The 13,396-nt window shown below is 44.9% G+C and overlaps 1 protein-coding gene across 1 annotated transcript in view; it reads right to left on the bottom strand.

The window, feature by feature from the left end:
- ENTPD1 (ectonucleoside triphosphate diphosphohydrolase 1) overlaps positions 1-11,535 on the bottom strand; it is a 29,325-nt gene extending 17,790 nt beyond the window's left edge. Inside the window, exon 1 of the mRNA XM_079312644.1 lies at positions 11,380-11,535. Within this exon, the coding sequence (XP_079168770.1) occupies positions 11,380-11,395 (16 nt within the window). The 5' untranslated portion in view covers positions 11,396-11,535. The remainder of the gene's footprint in view (positions 1-11,379) is intronic.
- Positions 11,536-13,396: the final 1,861 nt, after the last annotated feature.

Here is a 13,396-nt window from a genome sequence, read left to right as displayed (position 1 = left end):
AGCTGCAGAGCTTGCAGCAAGTTCACATGAGCACACATTTCCCTCACATCTCCTGCAGGAGCAGGGACATTGAAAAGGTTATTTATTAACAGCTCTGGGACAAATGAGCAAGAAAGAAAACAAATCCATTTATAAATCAGCTAAAGAGAAAACTTGTGACTCTAATGGTCTCCTTTGTAATTCCTTAAGTGTGGCCTGGAGCTGCCCTGGCATCATTTCTTTTGATGCTGAATCAGCAGAACAGCCCCACTTGTGCATTGAATAGCCTGATAAGAGCAAAATACACCCAAGAAAGCACTAACTTACACCATGTCCAGATTTTTCTTTGTTTCTGTTAGGACTTGGGGAGACTGATAGTGCTGTAATTTCTCACCACTACATACCAAGCAGTGACTCACATCAGCATCCATCTCAGCAATCCAGGACAAACGCTTTCCTCCGGGACAAGGTGGAGACAGGATAAGGAGAGAAAACTCACGCTAGAGCTGTCTGAAAGAACAACGTCATTGCTATCTCAGCTCTCCTTCAGGAGCATACCAACTCTGAATACTTTGCCAGACTTTGTTCTTTGATAACATTTCTCAAGGGTGGGGGGGGAGGGGAACAAAAATAACAAAACACTGCTCTGTTTAACAGTTACCCATGGCAGAGAAAAGCTGAGCTAAAGTTTCCAACAATTATCAGTACTAAATCCCAAAATAGACATGCTATGTACCGTTTTTTTTAATTTAAAACTGACTGGACAAGAGTTCCATCATGTGGATTGAGAGCTGTGCAAAGAGAACAAGGCAGCTTATCAAGATGACATGTTAGAACAACAGTGTAAAAATGCTCAGTATAGCAGTGATATGGACAAAGAAACCAAGGACTCAAGCAGATATGGCAAATTGTGTAATTCATTGGGAGGAACTGTATGTCCAGGAAGGAGAGATAAATTATGTCCAAGGTATCTATGGAAACCACCATCATATACAGGAAACAATTAAACTCAGAAAAAGACAAACAAGAGAAAAATAACTCAAACTTCAGATGCTCATAAGGCAAACAACACTAATTGAAAGCAGGATTTGATCCCAAAGAGATGGGGCTCACTCAAAGAGAAGTGAAACACAGGAGTGAAGGCTAGCAATGGGAGCTGCACAGCGACTCTTTGGGGCTGTCTCCTCAGAGAAAATGTGGGAACCCTAGCCTTAAATCCATTTATAAACTGGCTGGGCTCCCACAACAGTCTTATTCAGATGACTCTCAGCAGTAGGTCTCTTCCTGGGCCATGACCTGCTCATCCTTTACGCAGGCATGTGGGAAGTCAACTTACTTTGGGGGGGAACGGTGAAGTCAAAATCTTGGGAGCAGTTTCAGTTTTGCACTTGCTATCACTGAAAACTTCAGAGAACTTTCCTTGCCCTTCTGTTTTGTCTGATATTTTTATCCAGTATTTTTCAGCCTTTAGAGCCTCCTCCAGTTCAGCTTAGGCTTGATTATATTTTTGCTACACTGATCACACCAAAACAAAAGCTTCTTAAACTCTGATGGTCATACCAGTTATAAATGAAGAAAAGATGTGAAAGTTTTTTTGAGAAAGGAGAAGTTTTTTAATGTAGCTATGATACAGCAAATTAATGCAGCAACAGCACATGACCTTACAAAACAGGAAGATGATGTTCATTTTGGAAAATTGTTTTGGTCCCATTTTCTCACCCACGCTCACTCTCTCCATACTCACAGGCACCAAGCTCGTTGTGGTGCTGCAGTAGGATCCTGTGTGAGATGAGATCAAATGCCAAATCCTCACTGCACCTCTTGGGTTCCTCTTCAGTGACAAGCTACAAATTCTTGAGCAGGTCTTTTGCCATTTTCAGGAGTTAATGGTTACCACAGGGTGGTCTTTTTGCCTGGAAATTCCTTTTATCCAGAACAGGTGGCTGCTCAGTGCCTTTTTTCCCTCCTCATTGTGGGTACCTTAGCTCCCACTGTCTGTCTGCTTGCTGGGAGAGGAGAGAGACAACCTGCACAGAGGATATGCTCTGAATTCCCTGTGATCCTTCTGTTACTTGAGGAGTTTTGTTTCCCAAGGACTCATCTGGACAGCAGCTTTATCAGCACCCATGCCTTTTCCTGTCAAGCCATGCATGTGAGGCTTATCAGGGCACAGGCAGCCAGACTTGTTCCAAACATATTTTCAGCACTTACCCAGTTTTAGTACAGTCAGTTATGTCCTTGGTTATCACTATAGACCATTCTTTTACCCTTGATCTATTGCTGCTTCTCTCTCTCACACACTTATTTCCACTCACATTTCTTCCAGGCCAGCTGCAGTATTTCTGCTCCTCCAGCTGCATGCCTGCCTTATGCATGGTGTGTTTCCACAGGCCACCATTGCAGCTGGATCTCCTGGCTTGGTTAGATTATGACAAAAGCAAAGGAAGTAGGTTTTAGGGCTGCTGTGGTAACCATGCAGCTCCTTTGCTCAGATGCAGCCAGGTCTGCTCAGAGCTTGTGGCACAGCACTCATGAGCACAGCAGCAGTGGCACTTTCGGCATTTAGAGGATGCTGAAATCCTGCAGAGCAGCAGTGAAGCCTGTCCCTGCTGGGTGTCACTACCAGACTCACCACAGAGGGTTTTATTTGGTTTACAGCTAAGATCTCACCAACAGTGTTAGAGGTGGAGCTGTTTTCAGCCTGCCACCTGCAGAGCAGTTCCTGTGACAATACAGGGTGAGACCATTGTCACCACTGTAGCTGAAACCTGGTACTGCTCCTACACCCAGGCTTGCAGAGCAAGGCTGGCATTAACCTCAGCTTCCCCATAAGGCTCCTGTGACACAGGAGCTGCAGTTATCCCAGAACAGAGCCACAGCACCCACAAGGAGGCTTTTTGCACTCACATTTTCTCATGTCACATGAGTCCAGCCTTCTCCCAACACACAGACACCAAGCAAGGCCAGGACTCTCCCACTATCTTCCCAATATTTGCACTTGGCTCTGTGGCTTTCACAGCTGACTCCAGGTCTCAGCAGCCCTGTCTGCCCACATCACATGGGAAACTAATAGAAAACAGGTAATGCTAGAGGCTCCATACTTTGGTCAGTCTTTCCCTAATAACAACCCATAACACTTAAATTTGACACAGTGCTTTTCACCCATGCATTGCCAAGGAGTTTACAGAGGCCAGCACCATTAGCCTTATTCCCCCAGCTGATGAAAAAGCATAAGAGGGCAGCAGACATCCCAATACTCTGCCCTGTGGACCACTTGTCTGGGTAGCTCCCATAGACCAGGGGTTGCAGCACAATCCCTCCTGCAGAGAGACAGAATTCCCAAGGTCCAGGGAAAGAGCACCACAGTTTGGCTACAGCTACTCTTAAATTCATCTTCCATCATTTTGATATATTCTCTGATGTTCTGCCAGACTAACAACAATTTGGAGATTAATGGTCCAGTAAAGTACACACATGACTCATGCTACAATTTCTATGCAGTTCTGCTTCAACTTTAAAAACAGTGAAAAAAAATTGAAAATGTCATTTATGTTAGAAGAAACGTGTTGGAAAAGAGAAACACAGGCATCAGAGTCCCACGGAGGAATGAAGGCATTCCCTGTGTCTCCTTCCTGCAGACTAGCTTCAGGGATGGAGGAAGGAGAAACCAGCAGTTAAAAGATTCATTACTACATTTTAAAGATGTCAATAAACTAAAGATTAATTACTACACCACACCAAAAATTCCCAAGATGTGTAAATTTATGGTTCTGGTCTCCTGAGAAATAGAAAGGCAAAAGAAGTCCTCCAAATCCCTGTTTAAAGAAGGACATCTATTCCCAGCAAGGTCTATGGGATCCAGCTAACATTCTTAAGTGCCAAGTGGCCACAGGACTGAAGATTCCTAAATTGGTAGAGAAATTACTAGTCTCTGTAGTGAGACACGCTTTGTAACCTAAAAAGCAACACTGAAATTACTGTCTTCGACAAGGAGTTCATAGCATGGGACCAGGTTCTATTGTAAACCACTATTTTTAAAACAAAGTGCAGAGGTTTAGTTTCACAGTTTGCTTAACTGCTGTTTGCTCTGCCACAAAAAGGGACTATCCTACCTCTGTCTTATGCCACAGTTCCACCTTTCAAATACGGTCCTAATTCTCTTCAGTTACTAGCAGGATAAATTCTAAAGAGCCCTGCTGAAACATTCTTTTCTTCTTTTCCATATGACTTTCATGCTTTTGGTCTCAGCAGTATTTCTAAATATTGTAAACAACAGCCTGACCACTAGATTTGCCAGAATAAAGTTCTTTTGGGCTTCCGCTGTTTACTGCAGTCTCAAACAAAGCTGACAAACAGTGAGCTCCCTATACTATTTCAGTGAAGTGAGACTAAATATATAGAAGCTTTATATCAACTTATTTGGCACATTCAACTCAAGACAAAATTGCAGATTTTCAGTGCATTTCCCTAAAGAATCTGGAGCTGACTGTGGCAAAGAGCAGATGTTCTCCCTGGCTGAATGGGAGCTGCCCACTCCATCTGGCAAAGAGCAGGGAGGGACAGTTTTCAGCAGAGGAACAAATCTCACTCTGTTACCTGTCCCCACCACCAAACCCACCCTCTATAAAGCAGCTCCACCTTTCCTCCCACTGCATGCCTGCTCCCTGGGCTCTGCCCTGCACTCTGGAGGTTTTTCTCCATTATCTGTACTGAAGGGACTCCAAATTCCCTCCATCCCTCACTTCTGGAGGAGTCCTCCCCTTCTTGCTAAGCCCAGGGAGGAAGGTGGAGGTGCTGCTGCCTCCTCTGCCCCCAGCTGCAGTGTGACTTCTGGTTAGAAACCACAGCAGCTGAACCAGCCTCTCCTGTCTCCTCTGTCTCAGGAGCCCACAAGCAGATTGTGACAGTGCTGTGAACCAGCTGAGAGCCTGAAGTGGTTTCTGAGTCCTGAGCTGCTGACTCACCTTTTCCAGCCAGCACACAGAGCTCAAAGGCCAGGGATGGTTTGAGCTTCAGCTGAGACGTTGCAGACAGTTAATGAAAAAACGAATTAAATCTTATTTCTTTGTAAAAATAGGTCCATTTTCTTTGCATTCTCTCCATCAAGAGCACTCTGGCATTCACCATGATTTGTAATCAGGGCCAAGATTCTCAGGAGGATCAGCAACAAAGGGGAGAATACAAATCAAACTAAGAGCCTTTAACTTCTACTTAAGCAACATAAAAATATTTGCTCAAAGATGCAAGTCCCAGCCTGTAAATCAGTAAGTTACCCTGTAAGGGTTACTTTCTAGTCAGAAGAGATGTAGCATTCAGCTGGGTGAAGGTCACAAGGAGCATAGAACACCATGGGTCAGACTGATGGATCCACGTCTCCTCACTCTAGAAATTTAATCCCTGTGTCTACAGCACAAGGGAAATTTGAAAGGCAGTGTGAAGGAAGACAGTGAAACAGTCTGCAGATCTTAACTGAAAGCTCTTCCCAAGCTGGAATGGGCAAGTAGGGGCCCCAAAGGTTTCAGACAAGAACCATAATAGGCAGAGCTGTGGCAATGCTGGTGGTGGCTAAGCACCAAGAGAACAGCACTGACCATTGCACTGCCAGCATCAGCCTTGAGTGTGAACAGCCAGTGCAGCACTAGGGACAGAGGGACAAGGAACCCAAAGAGCAGGCTGGGAAACAGATCTTTGCAGCATTTTCCACATTTGGGGGCAGTGAATGCGTGAGATGATGTGAGCAGATGAATTTGTTCAGTGTGCACTTAACTGACTCTGTTCTCTTCCATCTGGTTTCTCACACTTTTCCCCTTAGCTCATTTCTTAATTTGTACTGCTAATGCAGTGTCTCAGAGCACAGGGCTTGTTTCATGTCTCTCCTTGTGCTACAGTGAAGATTTTCCTCCTGTGCCTCCCAATAACTTTCATGAAATTGACTTTTACCCTTACTTACCCTCCTTCTGTTCTCTTGCTTGGGCCAGTGTTGACTTTAAGTTAAACAAGCTGAAAGTTATCACAGAATAAAAAGTACAAGGCTAGAGACAAGGACAGGTCCCTTTTTTCTTTCAGCAGCAAGATTTATTCAAATAACACCAGTTGTAGATGTGCATCCTTAGGCTCTGCTGTTCTCTGTGTGAGCATTCTGGCAACACTCTGTGACTAAGAGACACTGATGGAAGTGTCTGCCATAAACCTTCAGCTCTGCTGGGAAAGGGAGGTGTCCAGTGAGCTGAAACTTAAAGCCAGTTCTCACACCTAGATGACAGAACAATAATACAGTTTTATAAGTAGTCCCCATCTAATTCAGCTTTCAGAAAAGCAACTGGAATGCTTCTCTTATGAACATGACCTAAAATCTTAAAATTTAAATTTGTTCAGTCTCAAGCAATACTAATCCCTTATGATGTGGCCCTCCAGAGTAATTTCAGTATCACCTACTTCATCTCAAAGTTCAGCCTAAACACTTCTGTGTTTAACCACATTTAACCATCTTGAACAGATGATTTCTAAGCTGAGAGCTCTGGTCCTGTCTCAACATATTTCCAACCACATTCAGTTCTGTGGAACATAGTTTTTGGGCATTGGTCTAGCAAGAAGGTATAAAAATGCCTACCCAGAGGGTATTAGCCCAAAAGTTTTATTTTCCAGCTGCTCTCAAACCCACAGGTGGAAAGATGTCTTAGGAAAAGAAGGAATGTAACTAAGCATGATATTTTCACACCACACTATGCCAGTTATGCAACTTAGGTAAAACCAAAAAGATTATAAATTGTTATAGCTTCTGTAACCCTTTGCTTTTCAGATGTTCAGTCACTGAAATTTATTCTTTCTCCTCTGGAAATTCCTCAAGAGTTTTCTACATGTTTCTGGTAATTACAAATGGAGGAGCAATCAGATTGCAGTGGTCACAATAAGGTTGATTAGAGGACAACCTTCTCCCTCCATGGTAATGAAGAACCAAAAACCCCTGAGTTATGGCTGAACCAGACATATATATATATTTATAGACATTCACATACATACACATACCTCTACATATTTTTTTTCTGAACAATATTTTCTGGAAATCTTTCTGGTCTATTCAGTGTTTGAATGTCTAATTTTCCTCACAAAGTCACATTAGCTGTGCTTTTACAAGCTTGGCTTAAAGCCTTTTGTTTGCTCTTTATCTTTCCAACCACTCTTGGCTTCTTTAGGCTTTTTCCTCTGACTTAATTGGTATTTGTACTGGTCCTCCTTGCATTGACAAACTCCATCTGCAAATCAGCAATGATTTTATGCTCTTTAGATCATTATTGGAAATGTCTAATGTCATCAGGCCTCTTGCAGAATACCTCTGAAAACACAGCTGTTTCATGATTATTTCCTTTGATATCTATTTTTGAAGGTCTATTGTTATCCAGGTCTTAATCCATTAGTTCATTCTTTGCTAGAGAGTCATAGGGAGACTTGCAATCAGAACATTAGAAGTGCATCTATTGTGAAAAAGTTTAAACATGGAAGATATTCATATTTACTCTTTTCAACCACATATTTTTCCTCTGGAAAATAAAACAAGTACAAATAATTAGTTGCAAAATAAAGGACCAGTGCCTTCCCAGTCCTACACTTATAATCCAGACCATAGCTGTTAAATACTAGCCAGGGAATTCAGTTCTTCCAGTTCCCCTTTTGTGCAGTGATTCATAACTATCAGGAAAGCTGGGCTTTAGAAGTCCCTTAACTTACAGCCCAGGTTTAGTCAACAGCCACTCAGCTTTTAAGAGTGCTTAATTTTTCCCTAGAACTTCAATGATTGTTGATATGCATAAGACAAAATGCAGTCTGGTTTTTTTTTTCCAAATGGGAATCACACCAGGCTTGTGTGACATCTATTTTTAAGTCAGCTGACTTACTGTGTAAACAAAAGATCCTTCAAGAAAGCAAAGACAGATTAAGAGATCTACCAGTACTTGAAATGCTTCCCACCACTCCTTCTTATAAGTGCATTCTCCAGCCAAGTTCCAAACCCAAAAGAAACATATTCCTTGAAGTTCTTGCTGCAGACTCTTGAAAGTGGGACTAGATCCATTCTAGGATGCAGACCAATCCGCTCACTTGAGGGGCCACATGAACTCCTAAGTTTGCTTCTGTCTGGGATAAGTAATTTTCTTTTTGATTCATTCATTCCATTATTCATTTTGACAATGTTACCCGTTTCTACAATATTATTCTGAAAGTTACTTTGATAAGTTTTATTCCCTACAAAATCAAAAGAATGTAATCAAACTAGCTATTGAGACTTGGTTACTGAGGAGATCTATTCAGTAATTTATATAAAACTGATGTCAAACTAAATTGGCCATAACTCTCCAGTATACCCACCATCACACTGCTGGGATATTGGGTGAACAATAGCATTCTTCCCATCCCAGGGTCATCCACAGCATTCCAGCTTACTGAAAATGAACACCATTTCGTATAGATCTTCTCAGTGAATATTAGGCACATTTCATTTCAAATTGTTGTTAAATTTTATTGACCCCAAAACAGTAATCTACAAAACAACCTACTTCCATTAACACCCATTAAATATTCCTTCATATCAGAATTAATTTCCTCCCCTCCCAGTTCTGGAAAATGTATTTAATCAACACCTCTCTGTTTTTCTCCTATCGTGCCCTGTCTGCCTTCATAACAATCTTGCAATTGATCTACACATATTATTTTGTTCCTGAGGCATACTAAATGCCTCCTTTGAATTGTGCCTAGCCCTGATAAGCTTTTCCCCCTGACATCTTTACTTTCTCTAAATAATTTTCCCCAGCTGGGAGTCTATGTTTTCAATCAGATGTTCTCCACTTCCTCTTTCTCTGCTTCCTTTTCATTTACTTGTTTTGACTTCTACTTGCTGCCTTCACTGCCTGAATGAAGAAATCAAAGGCATCTTCATTCTTGGTTTTGATGTGCTGCTCAATATGTCTTCTTTAAATTTGTGATTTTTCCATTCACATTCCTTTATTTTTTTCCCCTGTCAGATTTTGCTTTATTACTGTTCCATGCTGGAACAATCTATAGAGAGTAGTCATCAGACAGCAATTAATTAATCTCTGTGTATATAGAGGCTTCCAAATCAGAGTTACTACGTGAGCACCTTTTATGATGAAATAGATAAATTTCATATGGTTTATTTATTTTCACAGCTGTCTACATGAGATCAGTGTCATGCTCTTGCCAGACAGAAGTACACCCATGTATCTTCTTGTAATGTGTATTTTTAGGTTGTCTTGCTTTCTGCCCAAGAAAGTATTCAGTGATCAATGATATAACCTGTTGCTATGTAACATCTCAAACAGAATCTCTTTCTTGGCCATGTTAGCATGTTTATCAAAATTTCAAAGCAGAGCTGACAGAATCAGCATTTAAAAACAAGCTTCCTAAAACTGAAGAGAAGTGTTCCAAAGGCATTCATTACAATCCCTGTGGACATGGCTCACAGGAAACAGGTGTCCTACTGAAACACTTCCTAATAATTCCTTTCTGATGAAAGGACATGCCCTTGGTGTGCATTTGTGCCTGATTTCAAGGTGGAACCTTCCTACTCCCTGACAGATACCACCTGTCCCAGACTGCCCCGTGCTGAGCCCATCAACTGCTGCCTCTGGTAAAGATACTGAGAGGGGTATTCTCAGAAACACAAGGAGATTTCTTTTCCCACACAGATGAAATGCAATTCCTCGCTATTTATTGCACTAATTCTCTATAGGGTCTTGCAAGACTTGTATGCTCTGTGGTTGGCCCATTATAGAACCATCATTTCCTGATCTGCAATTCACTTGAGCACTGTCAGTTTCCTTTAGTTTCCTTCTGTCTCTTTAAAATTCCACTTTCTGAAAGAAGGCTTACTTGGTTGTTTTTTCCTAAATCATTTTTCATTATCCAAGTTTCTTCCCTGAGATTCCTCACCCACTAGAAAAGACGTCTCTATTCAAGCATTATATTTCATTTTTTGGAATGAAACTTGGTTTCTAAGCTATTCTTATCTCCATCCTCAATAGAGGCAAATTATCTCCAAATATTTCCAGCTTCACTCATGACTGCGTAAAGTAATGAGATAACCTTCTCCTTCTGCCAGTCTTTGCTTTAAATTTTGTTGTACGTCAGACTGAGAAAATGCTTCTTCTCCTCACATGCCATTTATTGCATTCTATAAAGAAAAAACGTTGGAAAGGTCTAGTTTACCATTTTGTTTATTCTAGGGGAGAAAGAGAAATCACGTTTTGTTTCTCCGTTGTCATAACAATGATAAATGAGAGTCTTCCACCTGGTACTGAACAAGAAACTATCTGCACAAATATTTTCCTCTTTTACTGCCTCTTGCGTGTTTGTCCGGGTTCGTGCTGTGTGTTTGAAAGCCCCGCACAGAGGGCAGCGCTGCCAGCAGCACGGACAGACGGACTGGGTTGCAGAAGGCGCTGTAAACAGAGGGTAAGGCACCCACATAGAAAAAAGCTGATACTAAACTAGGAAATGTTTCTGCCAAACGCTGTGACTAGTGCTGTTACGTGCACCGTGTCAGCTGATTAAAAAAGGCAAAGCCAAGCACAAGACGTGTATCTTGTAGGGAAATCACGGTGCAATAAGCATCTGCAGCTCTTGCCGGCTGCTTGCCCGCTGCTCAGGACCGCGTTAAGGCCGGAGGGCTGCCAGGCTGCCGGCGGGGAACGCTCCTCTCCGAGCCCGCACCAGAGCCCCTCGCACCCAGCACCGCGCTGCTCCCAGCCCAGCGCTATTGTTTTCCCCGAGGTCTCCGGGCAGCCAACACTTGCACCGAGTTTTTCTCTGCCCTCCCCGCCCCCTTCGCCCCCGAGCGCGGCGCCAGCCCCGGGCACAGCAGCCGGGACTGGTCGGGGCTCCCTCCCGCCCCGGGAGGGGATATCCTCGCCCCGACCCGGACAAACTTCGTGCACCGCGGGCACGGAGCCCCCTCCGCACCGCCCGGGCTCCGCCGGCCCGCGGCCACCGCCGGCTCCCCCACGAGCAGCCGCGGCCCCCCGCCCGGCTCCCCAGCCGCAACTCGGCATTGTCCCTCCGGGAGCGACCGGGAGTCCCGGGGCTGGGAGATGATGTCAGCCGGGGGCGGACTGCGGCAAGGCTGCGCCCACCCGGCGAGCCCCCGCCGGGAGCCCTCGCCCACCGCCGGCAGCGCTCCGCGGGCGCGGAGGGAGGGACGCGCCGCCCGGGGATGCCGCAGCCGCAGCTCCCGCCCGACTGGCACATCCCGGAGGAGCTCCTCATGAATATGCACAGCCTCCCCCGAGCGCCGGCCGCGGGATGCCGCCGCCCCGGGGGCTCCCCGCCGAGCCCCGCACCTCGCCGGCGGTGAGGGCTGGCTCGGAGAGCGGCGTCCGCTCGTGTCCTTACCCTTTGGCTCGTCCATCAGTGCCGGTGCTCGCTCCCTCCTCCCGCGCTCCCCCTCCTTCCTCTCTCAGCCTCTGCCGGCTCCGAGCTGCCTTAGTGAGAGGTGCTCATGGAAATGGGCGCTTTAGTGGTCCATGGCTGTGGGAGGGGTTAGTTTAACTCTACATGACTCAATCCGTGTAACTTGCCGGCTGACCTCCTGCTTTTCTCAGAGCTCGGATCGCCTCCGAGCTGCCACGTTACCGGCGCCTCGGGCTTCTCCCTCACGGCCCGAGGGTCCCTCACGGCCGGGGCCAGCGGAGCCAGCCCGGGGCTACCGGGGGAGCCAGGGCTCTGGAGCAGGACTGCACCGCTGCCTCGGGGGGCAGAAGGGCATCGTGGCTGCAGAGAGACGGTATTTTGTCAGGGTAGGGTTTTTTGGTGGTTTATGTTTGTTTTTTGCTTAAATCGCATGAGACTGAGAAGGTACCCTATCCATCAGCGAGGCACGCAAATGGAAGTGACCAGAGAAGGGATAATCTTCCTTGTTTCTAGAGGCCCAGCTTAGAGGAAAAATACTCAACAAATCATGAAAGGAGACAAAGTTGCAGTAACTGCTGGAAAGTCATTCTCTGCCCTGTCCCTTTGAACGAGCTCACACCTGTGGCTGCACCTCCTGAGGAACTTCGTCAAAGAGCCAGTTTTAGACTTTTTGCCTGGAAGGGATCCTACCCTCCACTGCTTTTTATCCCAGACTCACCACAAATAAGAAATACAGGGTAGTGCTGGAGGAATCTCAGCAACTTTTCTCCATAGCTTGTGGCATGCAGTCCCGTTCCTGGAACCACAAGTGCCTTTATGCTGCTGCCTCCAGAGCTGTCAGCCTCCCACTGCAAGGGAAGTTGTGAGCCAGCCTGGCTCTTTCACTTCCTTTTCAGAGAAGTGGACACCAGCTTCTCAGCATCTTCCCTGCTGGTCACCCAGGGGGAGAAGTCACTGGAGCACAAGCCACCAGATCCTGCTGCTCTGCCCTGCCTTTGCCTCCCTCTCAGAACTGCCGCTTTTACTTTCTCTCTTGTGGCTGGACACCACCCGGCTCTGTGCCTACCACCAGCTCCCAGAGTTCATGCCCCTAGGAGAGACAGGAAAAGCAGGATCCTGATGCTAGGACTTGGAGAGTGACTTCTGGACCTGGGGTTTCAAATCACTTTTGTTATTGCAGCCCATCACAAACAATGATCAGTTCCTTTTCCTTCACAAACATTGACCTGGCCTGTATTACTCCAACTGGTAAGACAACACTCCCATTTATAGTGTTTCTGGGAACAGGAAAATAGGGATCAACGAAATTAAACAGTAGTACCTGACCTTAATGACTCCCTACAGCTCCCTGAGAGATGGCTGTAGTCAGGTGGGGGTTGGTCTCTTCCTCCACGCAGCAACTGACAGAACCAGAGGACACAGTCTTAAGCTGCACCAAGGGAGATTTAGGTTGGATATTAGGAAAAAGTTTTTACAGAAAGAGTGGTAAAGTACTGGAATTTTCTGCCTTGGGAGGTGGTGGAGTCACCATTCCCAGATGTGTTTAAAAAAAGATTGAATGTGGCACTCGGTGCCATGGCTTAATTGAGATGTCAGGGCAGGGGTTGGACTTGAGGACCTTAAAGGTCTCTTCCAATCTCGTGATTCTGTGATAATTTAGGTTTTAGTGATTAGATTCTTTGTGAATTACTGTCAGTGTTGGTTCAAAAGCTCAAGGAGGAGTGTTTTATGAGATGAAGGTAGACACTGTGTTGGTCATCTTAATGAGAAAAATTGGTCTGAAAAGTGTAAGAGAGAACTGATCTTACTTCCAGTGATAAGACAGAAACGTGTTTAGATGGTTTAGCATGGCAGAAGTAATTTTGTTGGTCACGTTGAACATCAGTTTTTTTAAAAAAATAGAAGGATAGTTGATGCAAACCTTAGTTAATAAATGCAAATTTGAAACTATTCGCTGTAATAAATATCAACTGCACAGACACACCAGTAAGAAATACTT

The sequence above is a fragment of the Erithacus rubecula genome, assembly GCF_903797595.1.
Source record: "Erithacus rubecula genome assembly, chromosome: 9".
NCBI lineage: Eukaryota > Metazoa > Chordata > Aves > Passeriformes > Muscicapidae > Erithacus > Erithacus rubecula.
The sequence above is the reverse complement of the archived record's forward strand: the minus strand, read 5'-3'. Positions and strand labels throughout refer to the sequence as shown.